Consider the following 27,576-nt stretch of genomic DNA (forward strand, 5'->3'; position numbering starts at 1 on the left):
ATTGTGAATGTGCTATCTCAAAATCTTTATTGTGATGTATCTTAAACTTGTGTCTTTATTGTGAATGTGTCCTCATCTCAATGACTTTCTTGTCAATAACTGTTCATAAAAAAATCTAATCCCAATACTTTTTAGCAAATTAATATCTAGGCATTTTTAATTATAAGCTGTGTCCTTTTGTACAATGCCTTTATTGAGAATTCATAATCTGTGTCCTTATTAGGAATACGAGGAAGAGTTTGACATACGAGGGGCGTTCAATTAGTTTTGCAACTTCAATATAAGACCAAGTCGCAGAATATCTTTTGCACTTTTATTTTTCAATATAATCTCCATTCACCTCAATACGCTTTTTCCATTTGTCCTTCAAGCTTTTAATACCACTTTTATAGCATCTTCCACGTAGGGCAGATAACATTCGCCGGAACAGGAAATAGTCACTGGGGGCTAAGTCTGGGCCGTTGGGTGGTTGATTTAACTGTTCGAATCCACATTCACATATGGCGGCCTGTGCAATTCTCTACCTGTGAACCGGAGCATTGTCATGCAAAAGTAGAATACCACGTGTTAACATCCCACGGCGTTTTTGGCGAAAAGATTTTTGCGATTTTTTCATTACATTAGCATAATACTGTCCATTGATTGTAGTTTTTGGTGGCATGTAATCAATCAGTAATATGCATCTTGCATCCAAAAATATGGTGGCCATTGCCTTGCCAGCCGATGGTTGAGTGGCGAAACTTCCTCAGAGGCGGAGAATTGGGGTGCTTCCATTGCATGGATTCCAATTTAGTTTCTGTGTCCCAGTGGTGGATCCATGTTTCATCACCTACTACTAGACGAGAAAGAAATCCGGCTTCATCAGCAGTATATAGATCCAGCAGGTCTCGACAACTTTCAGTTCTCTGATGGCGCTCTTGAGCTCTGAGGTTTGTAGGTACCCATTTGGCAGATACCTTGGACATACCAAGATGCTCATGAATAATGGTTCCAATAGTTCCAACTAAAATTCCCTAGAAAGTTCAGATACGTTCACTCGTCGGTCAGACAAAATTCTTCTTTCTATAGTAGCAATGGTTTCCGGTTGAGTGGCATCTGAAGGCCTGCCTGACCTTAGGTCATCGTCTATGGACTCCCTACCCCTTTTAAACTGTAGAGACCAACGGCAAACTGTGGAATAGTCAGGAGCATCCTTACCCATCAATTTACACATGCGATCATGGATTTCTTATGCTTTGCATCCCTCCTTGGTAAGGAACTTTATTACAGCGCATTGTTCATGTTTGAGAGAATACATGATTGTGACCACCCTTTGGTGAATGAAGCCATCACATCTAACTTATTGTTGATATGACTCGTGTCACCCTGATGTTATGACTAGTGTCACACCTGCCACAAGTTGACATTGTTTGTGTAAACCCAAAATGCCAAAGTTGCAAAACTTATTGAATGCCCCTCGTATCTATACGATAAGATTATTGCACTTATAGCCACGTGCATGCATGTGTGTCTGTTTCTACTGGTCCAGACTAATGTCGATTTTATAGTACTAACCCACAGATACAATGCCGCGGTTTAACATGAACACCCCACTCAGACACCATACTGAGTCCAATGACGAGCACCAGACAGGGTAACACCAATAACCATCTTTAACGTCTTCTGGTATTACGCGGCCGGGGAACGATCTCCCGACCTTCCGCTCTACTGGGTAGATCCTCTACCACTCGACCACGGAGGTTGTTTTTAATTGTGACAGGTATTCGTATTGAACTGTTTGTTCAGAGATTTCTCAACATGGCATGCTTCAATCCAGTGACTTGCTGATGAATGACCTGGACTCGGAGGTAGGCTGCTCCGTAGCATCGAAATGAACACAAATGAGTATACGTCAATCATAAAAGAAATTACCATGGAGGGTCAATCACGAAAGAATATTATGACTGGTTGCATGGTCTTTGTGGGTATGCTGTCCCATCATATCCCACAAATAAACGATGGGTGAAGGAATTTCAGCATGGAAGGTGATCCCCCCTTTGGTCGACCCACAGCACCACGAAAGAAAACATTGATGGCGTCCATAACATTGTCCTGAACAATAGGCGCATTACATTCTATGTGAGAGGGGACAGTATGCCTCTTGTGTGTGTCAATAGAAACATTCCTTAATGAACACCCACATACATCAGAGGTTTGTGCATGATCGGTTCCTGGAATCATATCAGATACAATCATTTGTTCGTGTTTGTTGTTTAACGCTGCACTCAGCAATATTCCAGCTATATGATGGCAGTCTGAAAATAATCGAGTCTTGACCAGACAATACAGCAATCGACATCATGAGCCTGGATCTACATAAACATCTGGGATACGATGACATGCAGCAACCAAGACAACGAGCCTGTTCACCCATCCCATTTGTGTTGAATGTGTTGCTGAAGACCAATTCTAACTGGGATTTTCACATCTGGATAACATAAAGGCTACACAGTCACCACCCCTAATGCTCTCTTAACCCTATATAATAGCAACCCTATAGGTTATCATTCTCGGGTAGTGACAGGGGATCGACCTCTCTCTGTGATCCCCAGGGCTGACAATCAAAAGAGTGGAAACACTTCGTGTCTCCCAAAACCAAGAAGTTTAAAGCAACCCGATCCAATAAGTAAGTAATAGCCACCTTTGATTTGTTTACCAGGGCGAACATTGAATGGTGAATTTTATGCCAACTATAAACTATGTGGGAGTGTATTAAAGAGAACCGTTGGGGAAAACTTCGACATGTTGTTGTGCTCCATCAGGACAATGTTCCAGTTCACACCAGTCATGTTCAAAAATGGCTGCTGACCTTTGACTTGTGGGTAAAGTGTTAATGGAAATCAAGGGCAGGTAATTCAAGATTGCGCACATTATGGGTCCAGGGGTTACTGTAGGTTTACCGAAATGCCAGTCCTTGAGACATTGAGCTGGCCATGGGACAACAGGAATACTGATCAAAGCAGCATTAAACTGAACTCACTCACCCACTCACCCACTTTCCAAGGTTTAAATATGCAATAATACAAATCAACAAACACATTGGTCTGGATTTTTTTTACTCCACATGGTAAACACATGAATACTTGTACACGTTTTAATATGACAAAGCTACTTTAAAAAGATTAGTATACATAATTTATACATAAGCATGCATTGCTAGATCAGAAGCAGTGAAGATTGACATCACCATCAATAAATAGGCACACAATTCTAATATTTTCTCCACTTGTGTCTTCAATTCTGAGACAACATGTTTCACAAACTAGTGATTCAATGTACAATGAAACACTAATCACCATACATAGATAGATATCAGTCAATGAATTTTCTGTAGTTATAACATAAAAAATCGAATTGGCCGCATCAATCACAGTGGGTAGAGCTTATTAAGGGTGGCGCTATAATTGGCAAAGCACATGGCCATGTGGACACATTTCGATGCATTAAGTCCATGGAAACAGTTTAAAAAGTCTTATTATTATGAGAGAATTCTGACATACAAAACAAAGGTCATGAGCGTACATGCTTCTTTTATTTTGGCAGGACAAACATATTTTACTTTGTCAAGTTGCCAAGACCAAAGGTGGCAAAAATAACAAATGAATAGAGCCACAAAGCTGAGTAGCTCACCTGACATACAATTGTATGGTGCTTCCACCAAGCCTTTGTACAACAATCTATAACATCGCAGTGTAGATGAAATATACTTTGGTCTGTATTGCAATACTTAAATACAAATTATTTTTCTTAAAATCCCAATTTTGAACAAAGGAACAATTTTTCTCAATTTGTCTTCCAAAAGCGCTTAGTTTAAAAACCTTGATAAATCTCTATCCTGAGAAGATGATCTTAAACATTTTCTAAGAAGAATAGTTGGTCAATCTTAAACATATTTAAACAAAAATACTAAATTTATTAATCTATATTTTATTTCTTTAAAGATCCTATGGTCCTAGATATCCTATTACTGTTTCCGGCTCACAAGCTTCAGCAAGTTCGAAACAATGTTGAGAGACAACAGACAGATGCCACATAATGCCCTAAGCTCAAATAGACCTTGAGATCCCTTGATCCTTGAGATTAAGTGTGATTATAAATGTATAAAAAAAACTATTACCCTCCCAAATGCATGTCACTTCTCTTGCAACCCCCTGTGTACATGCTAATATTTCCTGACCCATAAAAGATGAAAATTCCCTAACTTGCCATTATGAAAATTACACAAATATTATTTAACTCATAGGGTTATAATGCGAGTGTGTTTTGGATGTAAATATCCTGTAATAAGAATAAACACTCATCTCTCACATAGGTACCTGAACATAGCAAGGTTTTCTGGAATGTGTGCATTCATATATGAGATGACAAGGTCAGTGATTAGTCAGTGAGACAGTTACAAGAGGTAATATAGTTACAACTAACTTTACTGGCAGTGGCATAACTACAGTATGTCCAAAAGAGACAGTTGTCTACAAATAATTTTGTGGCAATCCATTGGTCCGTCCGTTAAGAGTACTTGCCCTTTATCAAAGGTAAGCTACTCTAGTCTATGAGACATCATGTTTCTGCCCTGTTGGTCATAATGTCATGAAATGCAGTAAGATATCCAGAGAGCAGCAAAATGAAACAAGGTAATATTGTGAACATGTTTCTGCCAAATGAAACTGTTTAAATTTCAGCAACAGACCCCAACTAGCAGAGGTGCAGGTTTGGAAACTGATCCTGCCGATGTCCTGTTATGCTGGTTTGTAATTTGTATCTCTCAAGATGCCTTAACATGTGAAAGGTCTGATGTTTGGCATGTTAAGACTATTATTGATGATGATAACTGGAAGTTTGTCCAGATCCCCGATGGTCAATTCTGACTCGATTGCCAATAGACAAGGACGAAGCCATGATCGTGAACACTGAAAGTAGAGCCTACCTGAATTTCCTATTTGCATATTTATCCATAAATGACACCAGTGACCCTACTCATCAGGGGTAGACACCATTAGTCAAATCCAGTCCATTTCAGACTAGAGGATTATGTAAACAAACTAGATTTTGTAAGAATACAACTAGTTCCTCTAGATTTACCCAAGTGTCTGACTAATGGACGAGTGGTCGTATCTAACCCTGCTTATATCATGATTATATGACAAATATAATTTCTGAAATGTGCATGTACATGAAAAGCAAAGTGTGCTTAATATATATTTCTTATTCTTGTTTCAGCCCACATAAATCACTAAGACATCCAGTACAAATCATAAATAAGGTCCCTAGCTGACACAGATCTTATGGCGATTTCTTCTTCACGATTCGGTTTGCTTTGAAAATGTAGCCCTTTGTTTTGACGATTCCTCGACACTTGACAAGGACAGAGTATCGCAGTGTCCATGCAGGCTCCCAATGTTCGCTGTCTTTCTCCGTCGCGCACACCTTAATGGAGTCTTGTAGTGTCTTCACCGGCATGATCTCTGGAAAGAAACACAAATGGTAATCAAAATCCAACCTTCTAGGTCCTGCCACAAACAAACACAACAATAAACAACTGTCTAGGTCCTGCCACAAACACAAATAATGAAAATAAAATCTTCTAAATTCCTAGTTCTGACAACAACATCCAAACTTAAAGGTTTTGCAAAAGACAAATACAAACAACAATCAAGAGCACGCTTTATTGATTCTGTGGCAAATAAACACAAAGGATAACGAGATCCAAACTGATTGGTCATACGCCAAACAAACACAAACAAAAAGCTAATGTTCTGCTGAAAGGAATAATTGTTCAGAAATTAGGATTCAAACCCAAACAATGTGTATCTTTGTTCATTGTTTGTCAATTTGAAATCCTTTTTGATTTCAACTATCACGTAATTAATTAAATGAGAATGTAAGGTTGATGTTGGGTGCAATTCCCTTAGTCTGCAATCTCTAACCAATCTGATTAAACAAACAAACAGTTAAACGAAAAAATTATTCAGGAAATAATAAGTCACTCATAAACATGTTCCCAATTCACTAGAATGGCATGGGTTAAAGGGAAATATTTCAAGATTCTTGCAATAGCTGCTTGCACACTGGTGGTAGCAATGATACTGGGAGGGTTTAGTGAGTGAGTGAGTGAGTTGGGTTTAAAACCGCTTTTAACAGTATTCCAGTTATATCACGGCATGTCAGCATAATGTGGGAGGAAAGCCCGAAGTGATGCAGGTCTCAGACGTTTACCACTTCGGTGAAACCCACGAGCACGGGTATGGTGCTGACAAACCTAGAAACATAATTGGGGCGAACCAGGATTCGAACCCACAATCATAGGTTTCTGGTGTGCCCAAGGGATGCAACTCTGCACAGCAAATCCCGGCGCCTTAGACGACTGCTCCACCCGAGCCCCCAGAGAGGGTATGAAGGTGTCACACTCTCGGACGTTAACAACATGTACCTGTTTCGTCGCTGTGTGTGAGGAGTTGGATATCATTCTGTTTAGCGTACTCTGTAAGATCAGCGGGCATCACACAGCATGACGCAAGATTCACCTGGTTCACACATGGCTTCACCTGCAACCACCAATATATACTAGTCAGTTTTCAGTCTAAATGAAAAAGATCCAGAATGTCTAAAGCAGCATTTTTTTCCTGTGTATGAATAATAATATGTTTAATGGTTGTGTTTTCCATCTAGTCTCAAGCAGAAAGAAAGTCTCACACAGAGAGCCAGGGAGACAACAGAATTTTGGTTTCAGATTTTCAAACAAATACACATTCAAACATGATGTAGACATGGCAATATGTGAACAAAATATCATTTAACATTTCAATGCCATTGAATCATTCAACCTTACAGTTTTTCAAGCAGTTGTGTCAAATAAGAATATACAAATCGGTTCTGCATTGTTCAGCCTGGGGTAAAACTAGGTCATTTCTAATACCAAAACCAATGTTGAACATAAAGAGTGCTTCTTAGGTGCTGACTTGTGGCTGGACAATTATTTGTACTTCCAATGAAAACAAGCTGCCTGTATAGTTGTAATATACGAAGGGAGACAACCCACCATGGCCCAGATTTCCTCTAGCCGTGCCATGTCAAGGTCACAAGTACCAAGGGAGACAACCTACCTTCTGCGGCTAAATGGGGTCGGGTGGGTGCTGAGTTGGACCCAGATACCTACAGGACTACCCGGACCCGTGGTTAGTCACGTCATATAATGTTTCTAAAGTGTCACTAATATGTGTCACTAATGTTCGCATTTCTCTTTCACTATGCACACAATCCTTCTGACTTTCATATGTTTGAATAAAGATAAAGTGAGTGTGTGAGTTGGGTTTTAACGCCACTTTTAACATTATTCCAGTTATATTGCGGCGTGTCAGCTTAATGTGGGAGGTAAGTGATGCAGGTCTCAGACGAATAAAGATAAAGCTTCAGTCAAATTCTGTGTGACCAGATCATTCTTTTTGTGTTTCTTGAGCTACGGTCAAACTAGTCCCTATGGTACATTTTGTACCTATCTCTTAAGACCTACAGCAGGTACCCGGGTAGGGTAGGGTAATAGGGGGTTGCGTACCCAGGTAGTAAATTTGGACTGTCCCAGCCCTACTACCTTCACTCACCCATGACAAGATCACAAATACCAAAGGTGACAACCTAGCTTTGCACAATGTAGATTCACCCATGCGAAGGTCACATATACCATGGGAGACAACCTACCTTGGCCCAGTTATATAATTCTTCCAGTCGTGCCTTGTCAAGGTCACATATGCCAAGGGAGAGAACTGTCTCTGCTTCAACCAGTTCCTCCATCACCTCCCAGTAGGGCTTGATCTGCTCCACTGTAATCTCCTCATCCAGCTCCGGCAGTGCCAACATCAACGTCTCCAAGTATGTCACCGTCTGCAGCTCCCGGAATACTGTAGCAAGGAATATGTCAGTAAAGGAAAGTGTTCCATAAAATGCTTAAGTGATAGTCTGGTACAAATTGATATACATGATGGGATTTATCCAGGATTTCATACTTTGTGACTTTGGAAGGCAGTTTTTTGCCCTTTCAGGTCGGGGGTATAAAAATACAGTGATCCCTCGCAACAACGCTACCTTGACAGTCCAAATAATTGATGAGTATTATAGATGATCAGAGGCTAAACTGAGGTGGAGTCGTAGGGGGTCGATGACCAACACAACAGTACATGCTCTGCCAACCTAACACAATGTACGATGCACGTTTCACAGTTTAAAAGAAAGATTAGAAGAGTAGTTGTTTATGATTCCTAGTGTAAAATAAATATTTATCGAGTGTTATGAGCTTAAAAAAACATCTGATTCCAGCGAATTCTGGTGAACAAACAGGTATAACAAACGTGTCAATAAAAGTATGAAATTTGATAAAAACAAGAGTCATCAGAAAGATGACATATCCCCCCCCCAGCTGTCTGTAAAGTAACCACTAGTAAATGTGCAATTCTGTATGTAATGAGTCAACAGTTGAATTTTCTTTAAGAAGCATACATTGTTTACCCACTGAATGGTTTTCGAATTCTGGCCCGGAAACGAACCCGTTCCCCAATGGAGTCTAGGTCAAACTTCTTTCCATAAAAATTGTAAAAAATAAAAATTCGAAAGAAAAAAATACATCAAAAGGCAACACTTCGGTATGTGCCTGATAGATTTGCCAAGTTTCGATCAAATACACTGAATGGTTTTTGAATTCTGCCCCGGAAACGAACCCAATCCCCAATTGAGTCTATGTCCAACTTCATTCCATAAAAATTTTAAAAAATAAAAATTAGAAAAATCCCAAAATATCAAAAGGCACCACTTCAGCATGTGCCTGATAGATTTGCCAAGTTTCGATCAAATACACTGAATGGTTTTTGAATTCTGCCCCGGAAACGAACCCAATCCCCAATTGAGTCTATGTCCAACTTCATTCCATAAAAATTTTAAAAAATAAAAATTAGAAAAATCCCAAAATATCTAAAGGCACCACTTCAGTATGTGCCTGATAGATTTGCTAAGTTTCGATCAAATACACTGAATGGTTTTCGAATTCTGCCCCGGAAAAGGAAATGACGGACAGAGAGACGGACGGACAGACAGGCTGGCTGATCGCTATATCCCCCCCACATTATATGCCGGGGGGATAAACATCAATAGACAAGAAGAATTACCATTTAAATTGTATTTCCTGCTCTCCAAGACATTGTTTTATGCAGAGGTTACGATTGTACTTTCTCATAAACTATGCCGGAAATAGCAATCAGCTGTATACATGTTTTCTCTGAATCTACCGGTAATCTGAAATTTGTATTTTATCAGGAATAATATATTTTTCCAATATCGTGTTATTTTAGTTGCAGCTTTTACGATATATATTTAAAATGATAAGAACCATCACAAACATAAGTCCAGATATACAATGAACATGATTTTATAACCAGATAGTACAAAAATGGGAATAAATTGCGTACTTCAATTCGGAATTGTTGACTGATATTTCTAGTGTTGTGTGCTCATGGTGATCAGCTGATAATGTTTTTTGGGGGTTAGGAAAAAAACATCGTGTTCATGTAGAACTTGAGTTTATTCAAAATGTAAGTAAATTTTGGAGCCATGCTTTACTGCGAGCTATAACCGAGTTAGCGCTATATTGAAAGGCGCAATAGTGAGGGAACACTGCATTGAAGTTTAAAACATGAAGAAAGCAATACCTCAAAGTTCCACATATCGAAATCAAACTTTGCACTGCACCTCTGCTATTGGTATAGAAACTGTACCCCCAATTGGAAAAGAATACATGAAGTTATTTTCAAGTTATAGTTTGCACAAATTTTGAAGTAAAAAAAATTGATTATCGAACTTCACACCGCACCTCTCCCATGAATATAGAAAGTTCTGTTTATACTTGAAAAATATACATGTAGTAGTTCTCAAATTATAGGTCTCTCAAATGCCTAACTAAAAGACATAGCTGAATTTCTTTCAGAAAATCCAAATATTTAGATCAAACTTCGCACAGTACCTCTCCTATTGGTATAGAAAGTGTTCTTTCTTTAGAAAGAATCTAGGCAGTAGTTTACAAGTTATACGTTGCACAAATGTTGAAGTAAATAAAATGTCTAAGTTTAAAACATGAAAAATATCGGGGGAATAAAAATTTATGGAAATTTCTAAAACAAAGAGTATGAGAACATTGTGTAATGGTCCACTGTTGTATGTCCAGTTGTTGAAACTGGTATTTCCTTACTGCAGTTTATTTACTGATCAAATGCAGGCATCACAGACATGCACTCTCGCCAGTGATCAATGCACTTAGCTACATGTCCCACTTTATTTTTAAAATCAGGTGTTTGTCTTCAGACACTGAACATGCTGTTAATCTTAGTTGCATACAAGCATCACTTCTCTCCCAAACGATGACAAAATTAGTCCTAAGTTCACTCAAATGTATCAGTCTTAACAATGCTACTCAACTCCATATATAAATCTTCATGATGAAATTAAGCTTAACATGCATCAGGTCCATCCCAAATCACATCCTACTCACACTTATCAACTGTTTCTCTGATAACTTCCGGCGACTGCTGAATCGATAAAAACAGCTTCCCTGAAAGACAAGATGTGTTAGTACATACAAAAGGTGTAACCATGGTGTGCCCCACTTAGAAAATGCATGAAACCATCCAGAAAGACATGATGAAATGTGGAAAAAGCACAGGTCAAACAAACTTATTATTCAGCTTCCTTGTACATGTTGTATAAAGAACTTACATAACCAATATGCCTGCATAAAAGTGAGCGAGTGCATGTTGTTTATGCACCCAACAGCATGGTCAGCACTATTCCAGCTATATCACAACAGCCTGTAAGTCATTCATACTGGGGGGGGGGGGGGGGTCGGGTATCCTAGTGGTTAAAGCGTTCGCTTGTCACGCCAAGGACCCGGGTTCGATTCCCGACATGGGTACAATGTGTAAAGCCCATTTCTGGTGTCCCCCGCCAAAAGCGGCGTAAAACCATACTCACTCACTCACTCCTTCATACTGGTAGACTGCTCTGTGGTCCAGTGGATAGAGTGTCTACTGAGAGAGTGGAGGCACAGTTCGATCCCTGGACCCATTATGTCAGAAGACGTTGAAAGATTGTACTTAAAATAGATGTTACCCTGCCTAGTGCTTGACATTAAGGGGACTGGTCGGCTCAGAATGAATATACTGTGTCTGCGTAGGGTAGCCATGTTAAACTACGGCATGTTATCTCAGTGGGCTAGCACTACTAAACCAAACTAAGTCCAGACTAGTACCATCTTCCCGAGGCAAGAGAGTTAACTGACTTAAAAAGTCCAGTTTCAACCCTTGCCGAACTAGGCTGGAATTCCTGGGCTCTATCGTAGCGCAACCAGTGGCTATTACGAATTATGTCCCTTCTGAGCCTCTCCTTTAGACCAATCAGATTCCACCTCTCGTATCACTTACATTTGCTTGAAACAAAACAGTGGCGCCCAGTCAAGACAATCTGATCGATAATCAAGGTCCATATTGTGATACAACGGGTCTTACATCACGCAATGCGTGAGCACCTTGATTAAAAACATGAAAAGATTTGGAAAATATCTGTTCACAACGAGTTGGCGGTGCACATGCTTTGCAAATGCTGCAATCGACCGAATTCTGCAGGACAGTTTACGAACCGGATTTCGATTTTGATGCATGATTTTGATTGGACTTTACATAGACTCCTTAGTCAAGCCAAAATGTAACTCCATAATACCAGCCTAGTTCGGCAAGGGTGGAAACTGGACTTATTTAGTCAGTTAACTCCCTTGCCTTGAGAAGATGGACTAGTACAAGCAACCACATACATACACACAAATGTGCAATAACATCGTCATATAAGTGCAGTAATCTTGAAACAATGTAAAACCCCATTTCATTTCTTTAGACCTCATTCAGTCTGGACCAGGTAAAACAGTGATTAAAAACATGATAAAAAATCAGGCACAATTACACACCATCAGTCAAGTCCAGGGGACCCGGGTAAATCTTTGTTAAAGTATGTAACTTAGGATTATCACAGAGCTAAAGAAAAGGGGCCCTGATCTAACGTGTACACCAAAGGGTATCAGCTTCATAAACAGCATGAGTTCAGCAGCCTAGTATTCATGGTAGGGAGGGAAGACGTACCAGTGATCTTGAGGTCCTCTCTCTCTTCATAGCCGAGCTGTTCCTTCAATTCGCAGTTGACACACAGCAGATCGTTGGTGTACTGCAAGGAATCAATGTCAGTTAACGCCCTTGCCTCGAGAAGTTGTCGGTGTACAACATACTTCCATTTTTGTCGAAGGCACAATCATCTAAGGTTCTACGATTCGCTGTGCAGAGTTGCATCCCTTGGGCACGCCAGAAACCTATGATTGTGGGTTCGAATCCCCGTTCGCCCCAATTATGTTTCTAGGTTTGTCAGCACCATACCCGTGCTCGTGGGTTTCACCGAAGTGGTAAACGTCTGAGACCTGCATCACTTCAGGCTTTCCTCCCACAGTAAGCTGACACGCCGTGATATAACTGTAATACTGTTAAAAGCGGTGTTAAACCAAACTCACTCCTCCATTTTTGTAAAAAAAACATGTCACACTGGTTTATGTCTTACATGAATCTGTATACAGTGCATGTAATAAAACCACAAATGCACATACAGTAAACTTTGTTTATAACGAACATGCTTATAATGAACTGACAGATATAACGAACTGTCTTTTTGGTCACAGCAATTTGCTGTGTATATGGTGTATACATGCTTATAATGAACTAGATTTAGTGCTCCATTTGAGTGCGTTATAACCATAGTTTACTGTACATTCATGGTCATAAGCAAATATCTTCACAAGTACAGAACATGTTCATATGAAATTAAAAACAAGTCTTTTCCTGCATGTTAGAATGTCCTGAAACCAAAATTGTCCAGTAAGAAGCACTTAATTAGTGGCTAACGAATCACTCAGCATCCCTACAAGAAGACAGAAACTGTTCCATTAAATACTATGAATGATGTACAGTGCCAATCTTTAGGTCTTAATGAATAAGGAGGTCAGACTTGGTGATTTAGCTGATTGTGTGTCCACGTGCCCAAATGGTGTAGGTCCTTGTCATAATTCCAATCACTGGTTTACTTTCTCCAGACTTCCGTATTTTGGCTGGGAATATTGCTTAGTGCTGTGTTAAACAACACATAAATAAACTTACCATCTAACAATGTCCATTACCAAATGTACAGTAAATTAAGTATATCTTGAGTTATCTGCCCTTGGTAGCTCCTGGACAGTTCCAGAGCATGTAAAATGATAGCCCTTTCATGAGTAAAATCGGACCATGTTTTTGCGTGTACTTCAGAGTTATCTCCCTTGCCGAGGCATTCAGGCCTATCAATAATTTACCTGTAAAATAGGCCATGTACTGGTAAAATTTAACTAAGTCGGTAAAAAATATTGAATGTACTTCAAGTAGGTGTCGGCTAGTAAAAGCAGAGCAGTAAATTGTTGCGATTTAAGCATGTTAAGGGCTATACCAGTAGTTGACAGCAAGAGCCCTGATTCACACTTGTGGGATATAATGCCACACAGTCAGCTGGACCATACAGTGAGACATCCTTATCTGCATTTAACTAAATCTTACAATAAGCATGGGAGCCCGAGGACCTATTTCTGCCCCTGGATAGGAAATTATATTCTACTTGCTTAATGTAAAAATACTCACCTGTAGTTCAGTTCTATCAGCCGTAGACAGAAATTTATTCAAGGCTGCTTCAATGCATTCCTTAAGCTGGAACAAAATAAATGATTTTGACAATTTAAACACATGATATACTCTTCAACAGTAATTGTTTTATATATTATTATGACAATGTACAATCATCAACCTTTTTTTTCGAAACCCCATCTTAACTACAAAGTTTCTTTGGTTGAGCTTGAGCTATAGATCTAATACATGACAACTTATTCTCAACATGCTCAGTGATATCACTCTCAGTTACCAATTCCATTTCATGAAGCTCTTTGAGGATTTTGATAATTTTATCTTAATTAGGACTTCTATGAACATGATCAGCCTTATTTTTTTTATGAACTTAGGTAATTTAACACTGCATGTAATACTGTCAAACTAAATGTAATATATTAACATGATAAAAGGCTTTTTATCTTTAGTTAACTGATATTTGCTGTAGATAAGGCCAGAGAGTGCCAGATACACCTGTCATCATGTTTCTTAATTGTGTCAAAGCTTTCCACAGTAGAGTCATTGTATTTAAGAAAGAAACAACAGGTGGGAGTTGTTTATCATATAACAAAACACTGCAGGGAGAATAAACCATGAGGGGCGCAGCTCCGAGTGGCTTATTCTCTCTGCAATGTCAGACAAGTCCATTTAATGAACAGGTGGGCCAAGTTTGATATTTCCTGCATATTCTCACAATCCTCACGTTGATTATCTGCACCTTTTCTCCTAATACTGGTTGTCATATCTCTCCCAACATGGGGAACAACTAACAAGTCACTAACCTCTCAAAACTAACGTCGTCAAATATGTGACATCATTAAGTTGCATGCTCATATACAAATCTCAAGAAATGAAGTCATGATAAACCAATGTTTTATCAGGAAAAATACCATGCTTTGTTCTTTATTCTTTTTTGCAATTTATTATTGCGTAGCTATGTTATATACCGTATTCGACGTAATAAGTGCCCAGGGCGCTCTCAAAATGAAAAATAGGGGGCTCTTTTTAGAATAATATTTTGGTGAAAAAAAACAGAGTTACAGGATAAATTTCATGGTTTATGCTGACAGCCTGAAATGTTTATATACAACAGAAATATTTTTCCAGAATTTAATTGCCAATAAGTTAGGGTGCATATAACACACGAGTGCCTATTTTCTCGAAATTCAAGAGTGAGTGAGTATGGTTTTACGTCGCTTTTACCAATATTCCAGCAATATCACGGCAGGGGACACCAGAAATGGGCTTCACACAATGTACCCATGTCAGGAATCGAACCTGAACGCTTTAACCACTAGGCTACCCGACCGCCCCCGTAATTCAAGAAGGTAAAATGGTTATAAATGGGAACTAATATATATATATATATATATAAAATAAAAGTGTTTTCGTAAACTAGAGCTTGCTATAAAATGCGCCGCCACAGTCTGTATTTAGTAAACACATATTCAAAACTCTCAAGACCACTGGGCGTATTCAATAACATTGCGTGTAGAGATGATAAATCAATGAGAGGAGGTTATGCACACTCGTTGACCCCTGACATCACAGGGCATTGTTTCACCGGTGTGACTTGCAACAAAATACGTCATAGGGTATTGTCATGCGTTTGAAAAGTTTGTGGTACTGTATTCTAAAGGTAGGCCACTAGTGTTAAGTTATAACCCTGCGTCTTCATATGTACTTGAAGAAAATTCTATTATATTTCCTAATATTGACAGTAGCTGGTGACCTCGCCTAGGTGAACACTACCAAGCTGACTGTCATTCATTTCCAGATGAACGTCAGTATGTCACGTGATTACATTGTCAATCGAGCAGAGTCATACAGAACTACTTTAGGGGAATTCCTCAATGTCTAAAAATAACATTAACAATCATTAGGGACAACTGACGACATCAATTCAGGCTTTGAATGATGTGGGCTTTGAGGCTAGACAGATCATATGTCGAAATGAAGCATCCATTCGAAGCTATAACAGAGAATGCTCGACTTACCAAAAGAAATCCCTGAGCTCCACACTGCCGTGTATTGCTTCGGGAAATCCAACCGCGCCTCCTCAAGCGGTAATCCCTGTCATCAGCAGCCGTAGTATGACTCAAACACACACCCAAAGTTCACAGAACGTTAATATCAATCCATTTTCAGCATCTGGATCCAACGCTAACTTTTTCTGGGTGCTCATTTCAAGTGACTGACATTTTCTACCGTTTGTAGAAACCAAGGGACGTCACTCCAAATGGAATGTTTGGGACAGATGACGTCATGACGTCATGGCTCTCCGTAGCAATGCTCATGGCAAGAGGAGGTAACTCTTCCTGCAATTATTCTCAAAGCTAGTTTACCACACCTCGGAGGGTCGGTTCAAAATCCCATCTCTAAACTCATTGATTAATGCAGAAAGCGGGAAAATCAGTGTCCTTCACAAACCTTAGGGTAAAGGTTGCGTGCGTATTTCATAAGCTGCTATTTTAAGAATTTTCTTCGAAGTTGAGTTACATTGATGAAGTCAACAGTTATTCTTAAAACTATCAATACAGCCGAATACGCGGATGTGAATAGGTTTATTTTCTTCTGCAATCATTTGTTATAATTTTCAGTGTGTTGTAGGTGTAATTTATAAGGGACAATATATCGGACCCCACCCTATTTCTATTAGCAGTATGCAGTTAGTACATAACTACGCAGTTACTTCCCTTCGGACATGTTTCACAAACACAACAGTATTTGTTTTAACAATCCAGCAACAATCCTCGTAATTTGAAGCAGTAAATGTAAGAATGTTGTACTGGAGAATATATTTCTGACATTGGGGTATTTTTTGCATTGACAAACTATGATATGTGTTTAAAGTTTTAAAAATACTAAAATAACTGTCAGGCTGAACCATTTAACATTGTCAATGTCATGTATGTGAGACTGAAACGTGTTTATTATCATTAAAAAACGTAGTTTCAACGTAGGAAGGAGGAACAATTATGATGTTATATATATATGTGTTACAATAAATAACTAAACGTATGTTTTAATGAATGTGAAGTACAGTGAACTTGTGTGAAATATTGAACAGCAATCTGAGTCTTTCATGGGGGATGGGGTGGGGCAGATTGGATGATTGGAATAATCTTCTTGATACTTACAGAAAATTGATAGACTGTGAATCTGTAACATCAACTTATTCTCAACGGTTGTCATAAAATAATAAGGTGGCACAGTGGCTTCATGATCATTTTGAGTGTGAACTTTGTGAGCGAAAAAACTTCAAGAGAAATATATTGCATCCCTTGTTCAATTCAGCACTATTAGTAGTAGTGAGTGAGTGAGTGAGTGAGTTGGGTTTAACGCCGCTTTTAACAGTATTCCAGTTATCATGGCGTGTCAGCTTAATGTGGGAGGAAGCACGAAGTGATGCAGGTCTACTATTAGTAGTAGTAGTAGTAGTAGTAGTAGTAGTAGTAGTAGTAGGAGTAGTGGGTCTGGTTCCTTTTCATTTACCATGAAGTGCTACGCGCATCATGGAATTTGCTCACGTGAGGCACTGTCTTCATCAGCTGATGAACGTCAACAAATACAACTTCAATCCTTAAATGATTTTTGTGTATATAGCCTACATGTTAGTATGTACATTAAGAACTGGTGGGACGTGTAGTCATGGACTCTGTTGCGACTAAAATAAAAGGGGTGGGATTTGGGTTATTACAACTAACTGGTAACGTACCTGTATATCAAGGAATATATTGTTGTTTCAATGTAATTACCCGTCTAACAGGTGTGAAACAATCTTGTCATCGAGTTTGTACAATCAGACACTCTTCGTGTCGTTAACGACAGAAATACACTATAACAGATATATAACAGGTTTTATGTCTATTAGAAGCAAACACTGAACAACAAAAATTCTAGATGCGTCGTTCAAGATGATGCAGCACTTTCACTACATGCAACATAGGCCTGATGGGATTTGAAGTGTTCGTACGGTGCGTTCCATCATTCAAATTGATCATTAGAACATTTATCGCCATTTTTCGATAATGACAACTCACCTCCTCCGTGGATGTCTGATTCGGCTTCCTCTTTAGTCTGTTCCAATTAACAATATTACCACTGTGAACTTGCAAGGTGCCCGCTTTGGGAAACACAGGAATATCATCCGCCATGCTTCTCACTGTTTGGGTTCTGTTGCCTTCCTCAAGTGGCGGTCTGTATTCTATTACATTAGGGGTGACAGGTTAATTATTTAGTACGAAAATCCCAAACAACATAACAAATATAGGAATGAAAAGAATATGTGTTATACCATCACTTTTGAATTACAAAGAAAACCGCTGGAATTTGCAAAAAATATATAGTATAAAATTTTGCGTCGTAATAAAGAAAAACCTACGTCCCCGTGAGGATTTGGACTCGTCCGGAGGAAGGAGGATCACCAAGCGCAATCGGAACATCTGCTGTCGATGTTCGCTGAGAACTCCGAGTAGATCTGAATGTATTACATGTTGTTATGTTGTTCTGGGCTCGCGTTTTATTTAAAATCTCCAGACGACCGAGGTGAACCAGTGTTGACCGAGATATAACCTTGGTTGGTCAATGTTAGCACTGATTTACGTCATACGTGACCAAATTAAGATGCCCATACAGGTCTACTGAACTACGGGAACTCGTTGGATAGTTATATGTTTACATTTATGGGGTACATATTTCATTTACTGACCTATTATGAGTTCCTGTGTACTGAACCCCTGGCGTCATTGTTACACATGTTAAAGATAATATAACTAAATAGTTGTATTTCCTTGGAGATAAAACAAATGCCGGCAAATTTTACTCGCTCAATTTCAATAACAGTATAATATATGGAGTCGCAATGAAGGCTACCCAGGAACCGTATTGAGTCTAGTTACGTGTATTTTACCACAGTAAACCTCTTGAACAAGGACATTACTATCTTATCATGTTTACCCAACGTCCAGAAAACACAAGTAGGTATAGGTCTTAAAATAGAATACAAACTAAACCATACGTGGATTCAGGTGGTATGGAGGGTGGAAGGAAGTTTGCAGGGATGCGTATTTATCATGTTGCTGATAAAAAGAAGAAAAAACACATATCTAAACCAATCTCTGGCAAGTTTTCGTCAAAATAACAATCAACTGACTAACTTGTCAAACATGAGCTAATTGTTTCCCTATTCATGTACTTGAATCTTTTGTACTTTAAGTGCACCTTATATATATATATATCAGATTCATTATCAATTATTTCGAATAGAATTTTACAAAAGAGATAAATTGTCTTATCAGTGCGTGTAACAACGCGATATCTCGGACTGAATTTTAATATCTCTTACATAATTTGTTGTAGTACATATGACGGTGTTACTGAAAATGACATGTTTGAATATTCGAAATGCTTGCCATATTGGTGTGAGAATATTTTTGACAGCGAGTATTAATCAGATGTATTGCCTCATTTTGTTAAAACAGAAATAAGTCAATATTCTCTCTTAGCAAATGTCTACGTTGCCCAGTAATAAAGAGTGAGTGAGTATGGTTTTACGCAGCTTTTTCCCATTAATATCACGGCGGGGGACACTAGAAATCGGCTTCACACATTGTACCCATGTCGGGAATCGAACCCGTCTCTTCGGCATGATGAGCGAACGCTTTAACCACTAGGCTATTCCGTTATGCACTGGCCCCGATCTATTTTTTTACCAGGATCTTTTTGTGCCCTTTTGGCGAATTACGGTTTTAACCAGGGCCCCTGTTTTTGGTGTTTTGTGACTGAATGATGACGTCATTCTTTTCTCGATGAAGTAATGGCAATGTAATCTTAAATATTTGTATATCACATCTCAAACTCTGATCGCTCATTCCATTATGTCCCCATTTTAATTCTATATAATCACCTATGATATGAAATTGACAACGAAAAGTGTCTTATCGTAAATTATTTTCCTTTCTGGAAGGTTCATTTGCCTTACTAATCGCGGAACCAAAATATCATATAAGTGGCATTAATCATTATTCATTACATCAGCTGATATCCATTATCTCCTTGATATGTCACTTTGTGCTCAGTACAAGCAGACTAGAACAACAAACCTACAAAATACATGACTATAACTTTATACTCATAGTTATGAAACAATTTGTAGCGGTTGGAACAATGAGTGAAATAGAGTTATTCCCCCCTTTTCCTGTAGCGCTAGCATAGGTCGTCGCCATAACTTGCACCGGGTAGTGGTATCCTTAGCAAATTTGGTTTGATCATAGCAGGACTCCAATTGTGGCAAGATCACATTTGATAATGTGACTTGTTGCGATTAGACCCTCCCCGGATTACATTTCCACGACAAATAAGTGAGTAATAGCCGTGTCAAATGTAAATTTGTGTATGACGTTTCATGATGTCGATTGAAAATGTTTCAAAATCCTTGAGTCAGCCTGTTACTCACGGAATTAGCCTGAATGTGCGACTTCTGTGTCAACTGGTCACGTGTTTAATCGATATATTTACAGTTTAGTAGACACACGAGTAATAAATAATAAATTTATATCGAAATTAAAACCATGTTCTGGGTGGTTTGATGGTCATGTTAGCATGTTTAAATGTCCTGTTGGTGTGACATCATTCGTTACATGGCGAAAATAACTACAAGTTGATATTATAGTCAAATATTACTTTGGGAAGCCAGTCAAAACCATGTCCGATTTTTTAATATAAGGAACATAACATGCACAAACCATGCAAAATAAGATACAATTTGTGAAATGTATTTTATATGTTGTGGTCAAGGGATTATAACATGTATTTATCTATTTGTTAAGGGTCAAGATCAAGATGCCAACAAGTCCGTCCACATGCTCTCATGTGAGAGGGATTGGTGATGTTAACTGGGAAGAGTTGAGAGTCAAACAGAAGGCAAAACATGTAGGTTGCATGTTATACATCCATGGCTAGAGATTAGGGCTAATGCTTAGTTTTTATATGTTCATGTAGGGTTTGAAATTCCTTTATTTTAGTGCCAATAGCACTGTTAAACTTGTCATGGCATAGTTAAAAAAAGTTCCCTTTGCCTAAATATGTTGAAAGAAAATGTTGGTTACTAAGAAATGGTATAATCAATTTCAGTGAAATGGGTGGGGCCAAATGTTCAGAACTACAACTGTTTATTGTCTAACCTTGGATAAATATTTTTCTTGTAGTTGTCACAAAGTGAACACCTTGGATAGATATCTTTATGCATGTCCTGTGGCACACTTGAAAAAAATACATTTCTATCCCTGTGACATATATTACAGATCATGTGATGATAAAAGAGAGTATATTTGTTTGATTATTGTTTATATTAGCTTGACATGGAAGGAAACTCCAAAGTGATGCTAGTCATAGACATTTAACACTTTTTGGTGAAACCCATAAGTATGGCTGACAAATTTACAATCATAATCTTGGCAAACTGGGATTCAAACCTATAATCATGATAACCCTGTGGTTCTGGCACGTTTGAGAGACACAACTCTTCACAGTGAATTGCAGTGCTTTATCATGTTTATGCAACTGGGCCACTCGTAATAAACTGGTTAAAGGCATTTCTTGATTCACACAAATATTCTTGTTTTGTAATTTTGAAGGGCATGGATTGACGCTCAACTCTATGCAGAAATAACTTAAACTACATCTTCATGGCCTTGGTTGCTTATTTTCCTGTTACCAAACTGAATATGCTTGTCAATGTCCTCTTTTGATATTTGTATGATATCGCACAGCCACAGCAAATTAATGACTCATTGACTTTGACAGTTAGTCTCGGCCCAACCTTTAAGTTATTATGAACTAAGATAATAAGATGAATTAATACCCTCTTACATGTCTAAACCACTTGTTTTTCAGGACCAAGAATGTCATTCTTGTAGTGTGAAAGGCTCAAACTTGTGGCTATGTATCATTGGACAGTGTCAGTATGTTGGATGTGGGGAGCTCGTCAAGGATCACAGCTCACTCCATTCCTCAGTATGTGAATATACTTCTTTTTTTCTAAAGATCGGTAGAAACATGTTCATATGTATGGTACTGTTTTCTCAGCATTACATTGTTACCCTAGTGTTAACAGATAAAGTCATGTAGCTGGAATATTGCTGGGTATGGCGTTAAATAACAAACAAACCCTACATAGGTAATTTTTATCCATACACATATCATTAATCAATGTATCCATATGTGTATCATGGTGCTTTTGAGTCGATCTATCAATACTAATATTTCAATCAATGAAACCTTGCCCCGTCATACTGTGTCAGGCTTTGTGCTGGTGGTGCAAAACTGCATCCTCAACATCATGGGAAATGCTGCTTTGTGCTACATCAAATATGTAGCTAATCCACGTCTCAAACACATCATGGTGCCACATTTAAGCACTTATGTTATCCTTGGGGCATATACCACCTCAATCACATTCTATACCCAATCCCCCAAACACAAGCACAACACAAACCTACAAGTAACAAAAGATAATCCCCAATGATGCACACCCCTGAGAATAAAATAACTTTTGATTTCAGGAGACGAGCCACACTCTGTCCATCAACCTGACAACACTTCGCATCTGGTGCAGCTTCTGTGAGTGTGAAGTGTTCCCTGACAACAACAACCCACCTTTTGTGTGAGTAGCTCACTAGTCACTAGCTGTAGCCATCAAATTCATGTTCAAGCTTATTATGTGTGTGTGTGTGTGTGTGTGTGTGTGTGTGTGAGTTCCTCCACCTGTTGTTCCCTTTATGACATGACATCAGTTGTGTCAATCTTTCCTGTTCTCTCTTTCCCCCCCCCCCCCTCTCAAAATGCTGGATCCGTCCTAGACCTTGATAATGTAGTGTTTCCCTTGTGTTATGCAGGATCCCTGAGAACGCCCAGGCAATGAGCAGCTCTATGAGCTGTGGCAACAGGTCTGACATCTCCAACGACAGCTCACCTCAGAGGAGTATCTCAGGACTTGACGATTCTGAGTCTGATATGGATGATGAAAATGGCAGACCACGAGGTAATTAACATGATTAAGTTCCAAACTGGTCAATTAGTACAAGAAAAACGTAAGCTTTCAAATTGTTTTCGGATAAAAGTTTTTGTTTGTTTCTTTTTCAACTTCATGTTGTGAAAGAGATGACTGGAACTGATAAGACAATCATTGTGTAGTTTGGAATGAGATTGATTCATTATGATTACACATGTTTATTGCTGTTCACAACAATTTGCTGTACAGAGTTGTCTCCCTCAGGCATGCCAGAACCCTGTGATTATGGGTTTGAATCCCAGATTCACCCTGATTAGGTTTCTAGATTCAGAGCTCCAATAAGCTGCATATTTGCGTAAGATAGGCAGAATAATTCACCATTAATTGTTCATTTTGAGATGTTTGTGTACAAATACACATAAAAAATTCAAAACCCCAGAAGTATAACAACACCCCTTTTCAACTTGCACACCTATATTTCTTTACAGATCTGAAAACCCAATGTCTATAAACAGATCAGCCTTTGTGGCAAGCTATCAGTGGCAGTCAATCAGAATAAAGTTTCAATACTTGCTTTCTTGGGAGCTTGTATTTGCTACATGACATGGAATTCTCACATCTAGCCAATCAAGAAAATATTCATCACAAAATTCCAATGAAGAAATATGCAGCATAAAGCTTGAACAAAAAATGCAAATATTGCTTCCTGTTTAATGATAATTAATTTCAGAAGTGTTCCATCACACAATTACATTGACTAAATCTAGTTCTGATTTAAGACCGAAACATTATGGATTCCAATAAACAACGGATCATAACAGCTCAAAGTGCAACACAACATGCTGACCACAAACTATGTTGATGTTTGCAAGTCAATTGAACTTGCTAATGTTATTGTTTCAGGTTATGCTTTGTGGTTTAAAAAATAACACCAGATAATTTATTGTGTACAGTACTGAGTGTGGGGAGTCGCATGTGAAGAGATATGATATGATATAGGAGTTGCTTTCTTTAGTTTATATCAATCTACAAATAAACTAACAAATAAAGGATATTGTGAATTTATTAGATCAACCACTGTGTAGATAGTAGGTAAATATGTAAAATATGAATTAAAAGAAAGTTAATGGAAGAAGAAAATATTTTGTAGATACAAAATTATTTTTTAACGTGTTAGTGAGTTGAGGATTCCAGCTTAATGTGGAAGGTAAACCAAAAGTGATGCAGGTCTCCGAAATTTACCTCTTGGTGAACCAACAAGCATGGGTATGGTACTGACAAACCTAGAAACATAGTTTGTGTGAACCAGGATTCGAACCTACAATCATTGGTCTTTTATTGCAAAATCTGTCATCAATACATGTTTTTTAATATGACCCCTACAGAAGAACTGTGACTCTCTGTAGCACAGCTAGGGGGTCATAATGGCCCCCAGTTTTGAGAAGCTAGGAGAGCAAACCCTCATTTATGCAGAATTATTTAACAAAATGTCTCTCCTTTGTAGAAATACCCAATCCACTGGACCCAAAGTAGTAAATTTAATGAATACCCAAAGAAATGTATAAGTACCAATGCAAATGATAACTTGTGAGTAAGTTGTCAATAACTCAAACAAACATCTGAAGTCCTGTAGATTTGTGGGTGGCACAGGTGGCCCAATCGTCTTAGGCGTCACAACCTGCTCTGCAGATGTATGTCTGTTGGGCACACCAGAAACCTGCAATCCTGGGTTCTGGCCCTGGTTCCCTCTGATTATGTTTCTAGGTTTGTCAGCACCATACCCGTGCTTGTCGGTTTCACCAAAGTGGTAACATCTAAAACCTACATCACTCCTGGCTTTCTTCCCTCATTAAACTGAAAAAATAAGAAGCCCAAAGTGATGATCCGGGGTAGAACAGGTCTTCAGCAACCCATCCTTGCCGTAAAAGGCGACTATTCTTGTCGTAAAAGGTGACTAACAGGATCGGGTGGTCAGACTCGCTGACTTGGTTGATGCATGTCATCAATCCCAATTGCGTGGATCGATGCTCATGATATTAATCACTGGATTGTCTGGTCCAGACTCCATTATTTACAGGCCACCGTCATATAGCTGGAATATTGCTGAGTGCGGTGTTAACCAACCAACCAACCCTCATTAAACTTGACACGCCGTGATACAACTGGAATACTGTTCAAAGCAGCATTAATTTGATCCCAACTCACTCATAATTTCTGGCTTTCCTCCCACATCAAGGTGACACATCCTCACATAACCATGATAACCAGCATGCATTCAAAGTGGCATTAAACCAAATTTGTTTACTTTTTTCAGGTTTGACAGGTCTTCAGAATCTGGGCAATACATGCTACATGAATGCAGCTCTGCAAGCCCTCTCCAACTGGTGAGATATCTCTGTCACACTGTTAAATATCTCAGGCTGTTTAATATCTGCGGTACAGCAGTTTTTCCAGATTATGGATAGAATATTATGGTATATCAAGTCGTGGTACCATAGATTAGAAATGTTATTTAAAATGTACAGTAAATTTTGACCATGTTTATTAAGTTATTATGAAATGTCATCTTGTTTAATGAGAATTTTTCGATGAATCCCTGGAATTCTGTGGATTTTGTTTCACCAGGGGTCCAATGAAAACATGCCATTACCAGAATTTGGGCATAAATCACTTAGTCCCCCAGACCCCTGACAAACTTTCAGTTTATGGTTTTTTTTAAACCCATAATCAATAGCCATGGTCCCTTATAAGGGTGTCACGATAAATCAAAATATTGATATATTGCTATTGGTAAGCACTTAAAGTCAATAAACGATTGTTAAATCAGTTTCCATTCAAAAGTATCAATTTCGTAAACGAATATCGATAGTTTCAATTGTATTTACCATATCATGTGATTGAGTCACCGAAACATGCTCGCGAACGCAGCCAAGTGAGGATTAGATGAACTGACCTTGATGCTTAGCAACCGGCTTTTCTTAAAGTAAAATGGCGAAGGGTGACAGTCAAGTGGAGTAATTTGTTGTTATGGTTATCAGATTCAAAGGAAACTTCAGTTCCAAGGTTTAATTCAACTCTAAAATCCACCTAAAATGATACATTGAAAACTATCGATATTTATCGCAATAGTTGCTTGCAATATCAATAGTTAACACAGTAGTTTCTTTCAATATCAATAGTTATCCCAATTGTGATTTCCAGACCAATAGTCACCCCTAGTCCCTTAAACATGTTAGAACCATGTGATGACACAATTATAATTGTAGATCTCAACACATTTGTAGCCTTACTTGGCTTCGTAATTCAAAAATGTCTTAATATCATGTTCATGATGTGTTATTCAAATTTTGTAAATCTGTATAGCATTTGGAAACACATTGCATTCATAATTGACGAATCAGTGTTGTATTCCAACAACGTTGACCTTGATCTGGTCAATGAATAAATGGGGGCATGGGTGGCCCAGTCGTCTAAGGCACAGCGATTCGCTGTGCAGAGTTGCGTCCCTTGGGCACGCCAGAAACCTATGAATGTGGGTTTGAATCCCGGTTCGCCCCGATTATGTTTCTAGGCTTATCAGCACCATACCCGTGCTCGTGGGTTTCACCGAAGTGGTAAACTTCTGAGACCTGCATCACTTCGGGCTTTCCTCCCACATTAAGCTGACACGCCGTGATATAACTGGAATACTGTTAAAAGCGGCGTTAAACCAAACTCACTCACTCACTCACTCACTCAATGTTTCCTCTGGTGATAAGCATTGTCAATATTTTGCTTGCACCTTGTTGGGCTGTGTGTTTTACAAATAGATTGATGCATGTTTGAGTGCAGTTTGATAACATGCACTATTAGAACATTACAGTCATACATTCCTGTCATAACTTGCAGTCCGCCCCTGACACGATATTTCCTAGACTGTCCAGGATTTGTCCGGCCAGAGAGGAGCCCTATGCTGTCTCGAGGCTATCACAGGCTTGTATCAGAACTCTGGCACAAGAAGAGGTGAGTATTTTTCTGGAAAAAAGGTTTTTTGGTGGCTAAAAGGTTCTGAGCTTAACAACAAAGGATGTATAGTACACCCTGAACAGTTTGCATGTATTAAGTACAATACTTTCCATGCTAACAGGCTGTATTTGAAACAAAAACACAACCAGGCAGCATATTTCTCCAGGCATCAAAGTGGCAAGGTGTTTGGTGAAAATGGACAAACTAGCAGCTGAAAGGGCTTCAACAGCCATCAAGCATGCATGGTGTCAGCTTAGGTAGATGATGCTCCTTCCTTTGCCACTGTTAGGAGCCTTGCAGCGGAGTTCAAGAGGGGAAGAAAGAGTTTTGAAGATGATCCAAGATCAGGAAGACCTCTTAAACTACCAACACCATGGAAAATGTTGATAAAATTCATGATTTGGTTATGGATGATCGACAACTCACTTTGTGTCACATAACCAATACAGCAGGCATCTCACATGAGAGAGTTGAGAACATTCTGAGACATTAACTGGGTATAAAGATAGTTTGAGCAGTAAAAGTTCTAAGGTTTCTGACCCCTGATCAGAAATACTCCAGGTTCATAATTTCTTGAGAGAATTTACACCAAAGCAGACCCACCTGATTTTGTTGAGCAATCTGTAACCATGTAATCTTAGGTTCACCACTAGCAGTCAGAAACTAAACTAAACCGTGGAAACTTCTCTGATGAAGAAGAAGGCAAAGTCTGTTCCATCAGCTGGCAAGTTGATGGCTTCAGTTTCTGGGATTCCAAAGGACTACCTC

General features: G+C 38.8%; 2 protein-coding genes across 2 annotated transcripts in view; one reads left to right on the plus strand and one right to left on the minus strand.

Annotated features, from left to right (window-relative positions):
* Positions 1-4,132: 4,132 nt before the first annotated feature.
* Positions 4,133-18,281, minus strand: LOC139459652 (glutamate--cysteine ligase regulatory subunit-like). The gene is made up of 8 exons (XM_071241258.1): positions 18,175-18,281; positions 17,834-17,997; positions 13,770-13,835; positions 12,201-12,282; positions 10,565-10,624; positions 7,732-7,931; positions 6,467-6,581; positions 4,133-5,501 (listed from the first exon to the last, which is right to left on the minus strand). The coding sequence occupies exons 1-8, from the start codon at positions 18,233-18,235 to the stop codon at positions 5,320-5,322; spliced, it is 930 nt and encodes a 309-aa protein (XP_071097359.1). The 5' UTR covers positions 18,236-18,281; the 3' UTR covers positions 4,133-5,319.
* Positions 18,282-20,008: 1,727 nt separating this feature from the next.
* LOC139459654 (ubiquitin carboxyl-terminal hydrolase 20-like) overlaps positions 20,009-27,576 on the plus strand; it is a 33,929-nt gene continuing 26,361 nt past the window's right edge. Inside the window, exons 1-7 of the mRNA XM_071241259.1 lie at positions 20,009-20,152; positions 20,621-20,723; positions 21,687-21,806; positions 22,355-22,455; positions 22,688-22,833; positions 25,118-25,187; positions 26,692-26,805. Coding sequence (XP_071097360.1) covers positions 20,634-20,723; positions 21,687-21,806; positions 22,355-22,455; positions 22,688-22,833; positions 25,118-25,187; positions 26,692-26,805 — 641 coding nt within the window. The 5' untranslated portion in view covers positions 20,009-20,152; positions 20,621-20,633. The remainder of the gene's footprint in view (positions 20,153-20,620; positions 20,724-21,686; positions 21,807-22,354; positions 22,456-22,687; positions 22,834-25,117; positions 25,188-26,691; positions 26,806-27,576) is intronic.

The sequence above is a fragment of the Haliotis cracherodii genome, unplaced genomic scaffold, assembly GCF_022045235.1.
Source record: "Haliotis cracherodii isolate W230 unplaced genomic scaffold, xgHalCrac1.p SCAF_13, whole genome shotgun sequence".
NCBI classification, from domain to species: Eukaryota; Metazoa; Mollusca; class Gastropoda; order Lepetellida; family Haliotidae; genus Haliotis; species Haliotis cracherodii.

Bases quoted from the DNA above. Each gene is read 5' to 3' on its own strand.
- LOC139459652 (XM_071241258.1), bottom strand. From the start codon at position 18,235: ATGTTCCGATTGCGCTTGGTGATCCTCCTTCCTCCGGACGAGTCCAAA. The intron at 13,836-17,833 runs GTGAGTTGTCAT...ATTTTGTTCCAG, and splicing joins ATCAGACATCCACGGAGGAG to CTTAAGGAATGCATTGAAGC. The intron at 5,502-6,466 runs GTACATGTTGTT...GTTTCTTTCCAG, and splicing joins CACACACAGCGACGAAACAG to AGATCATGCCGGTGAAGACA.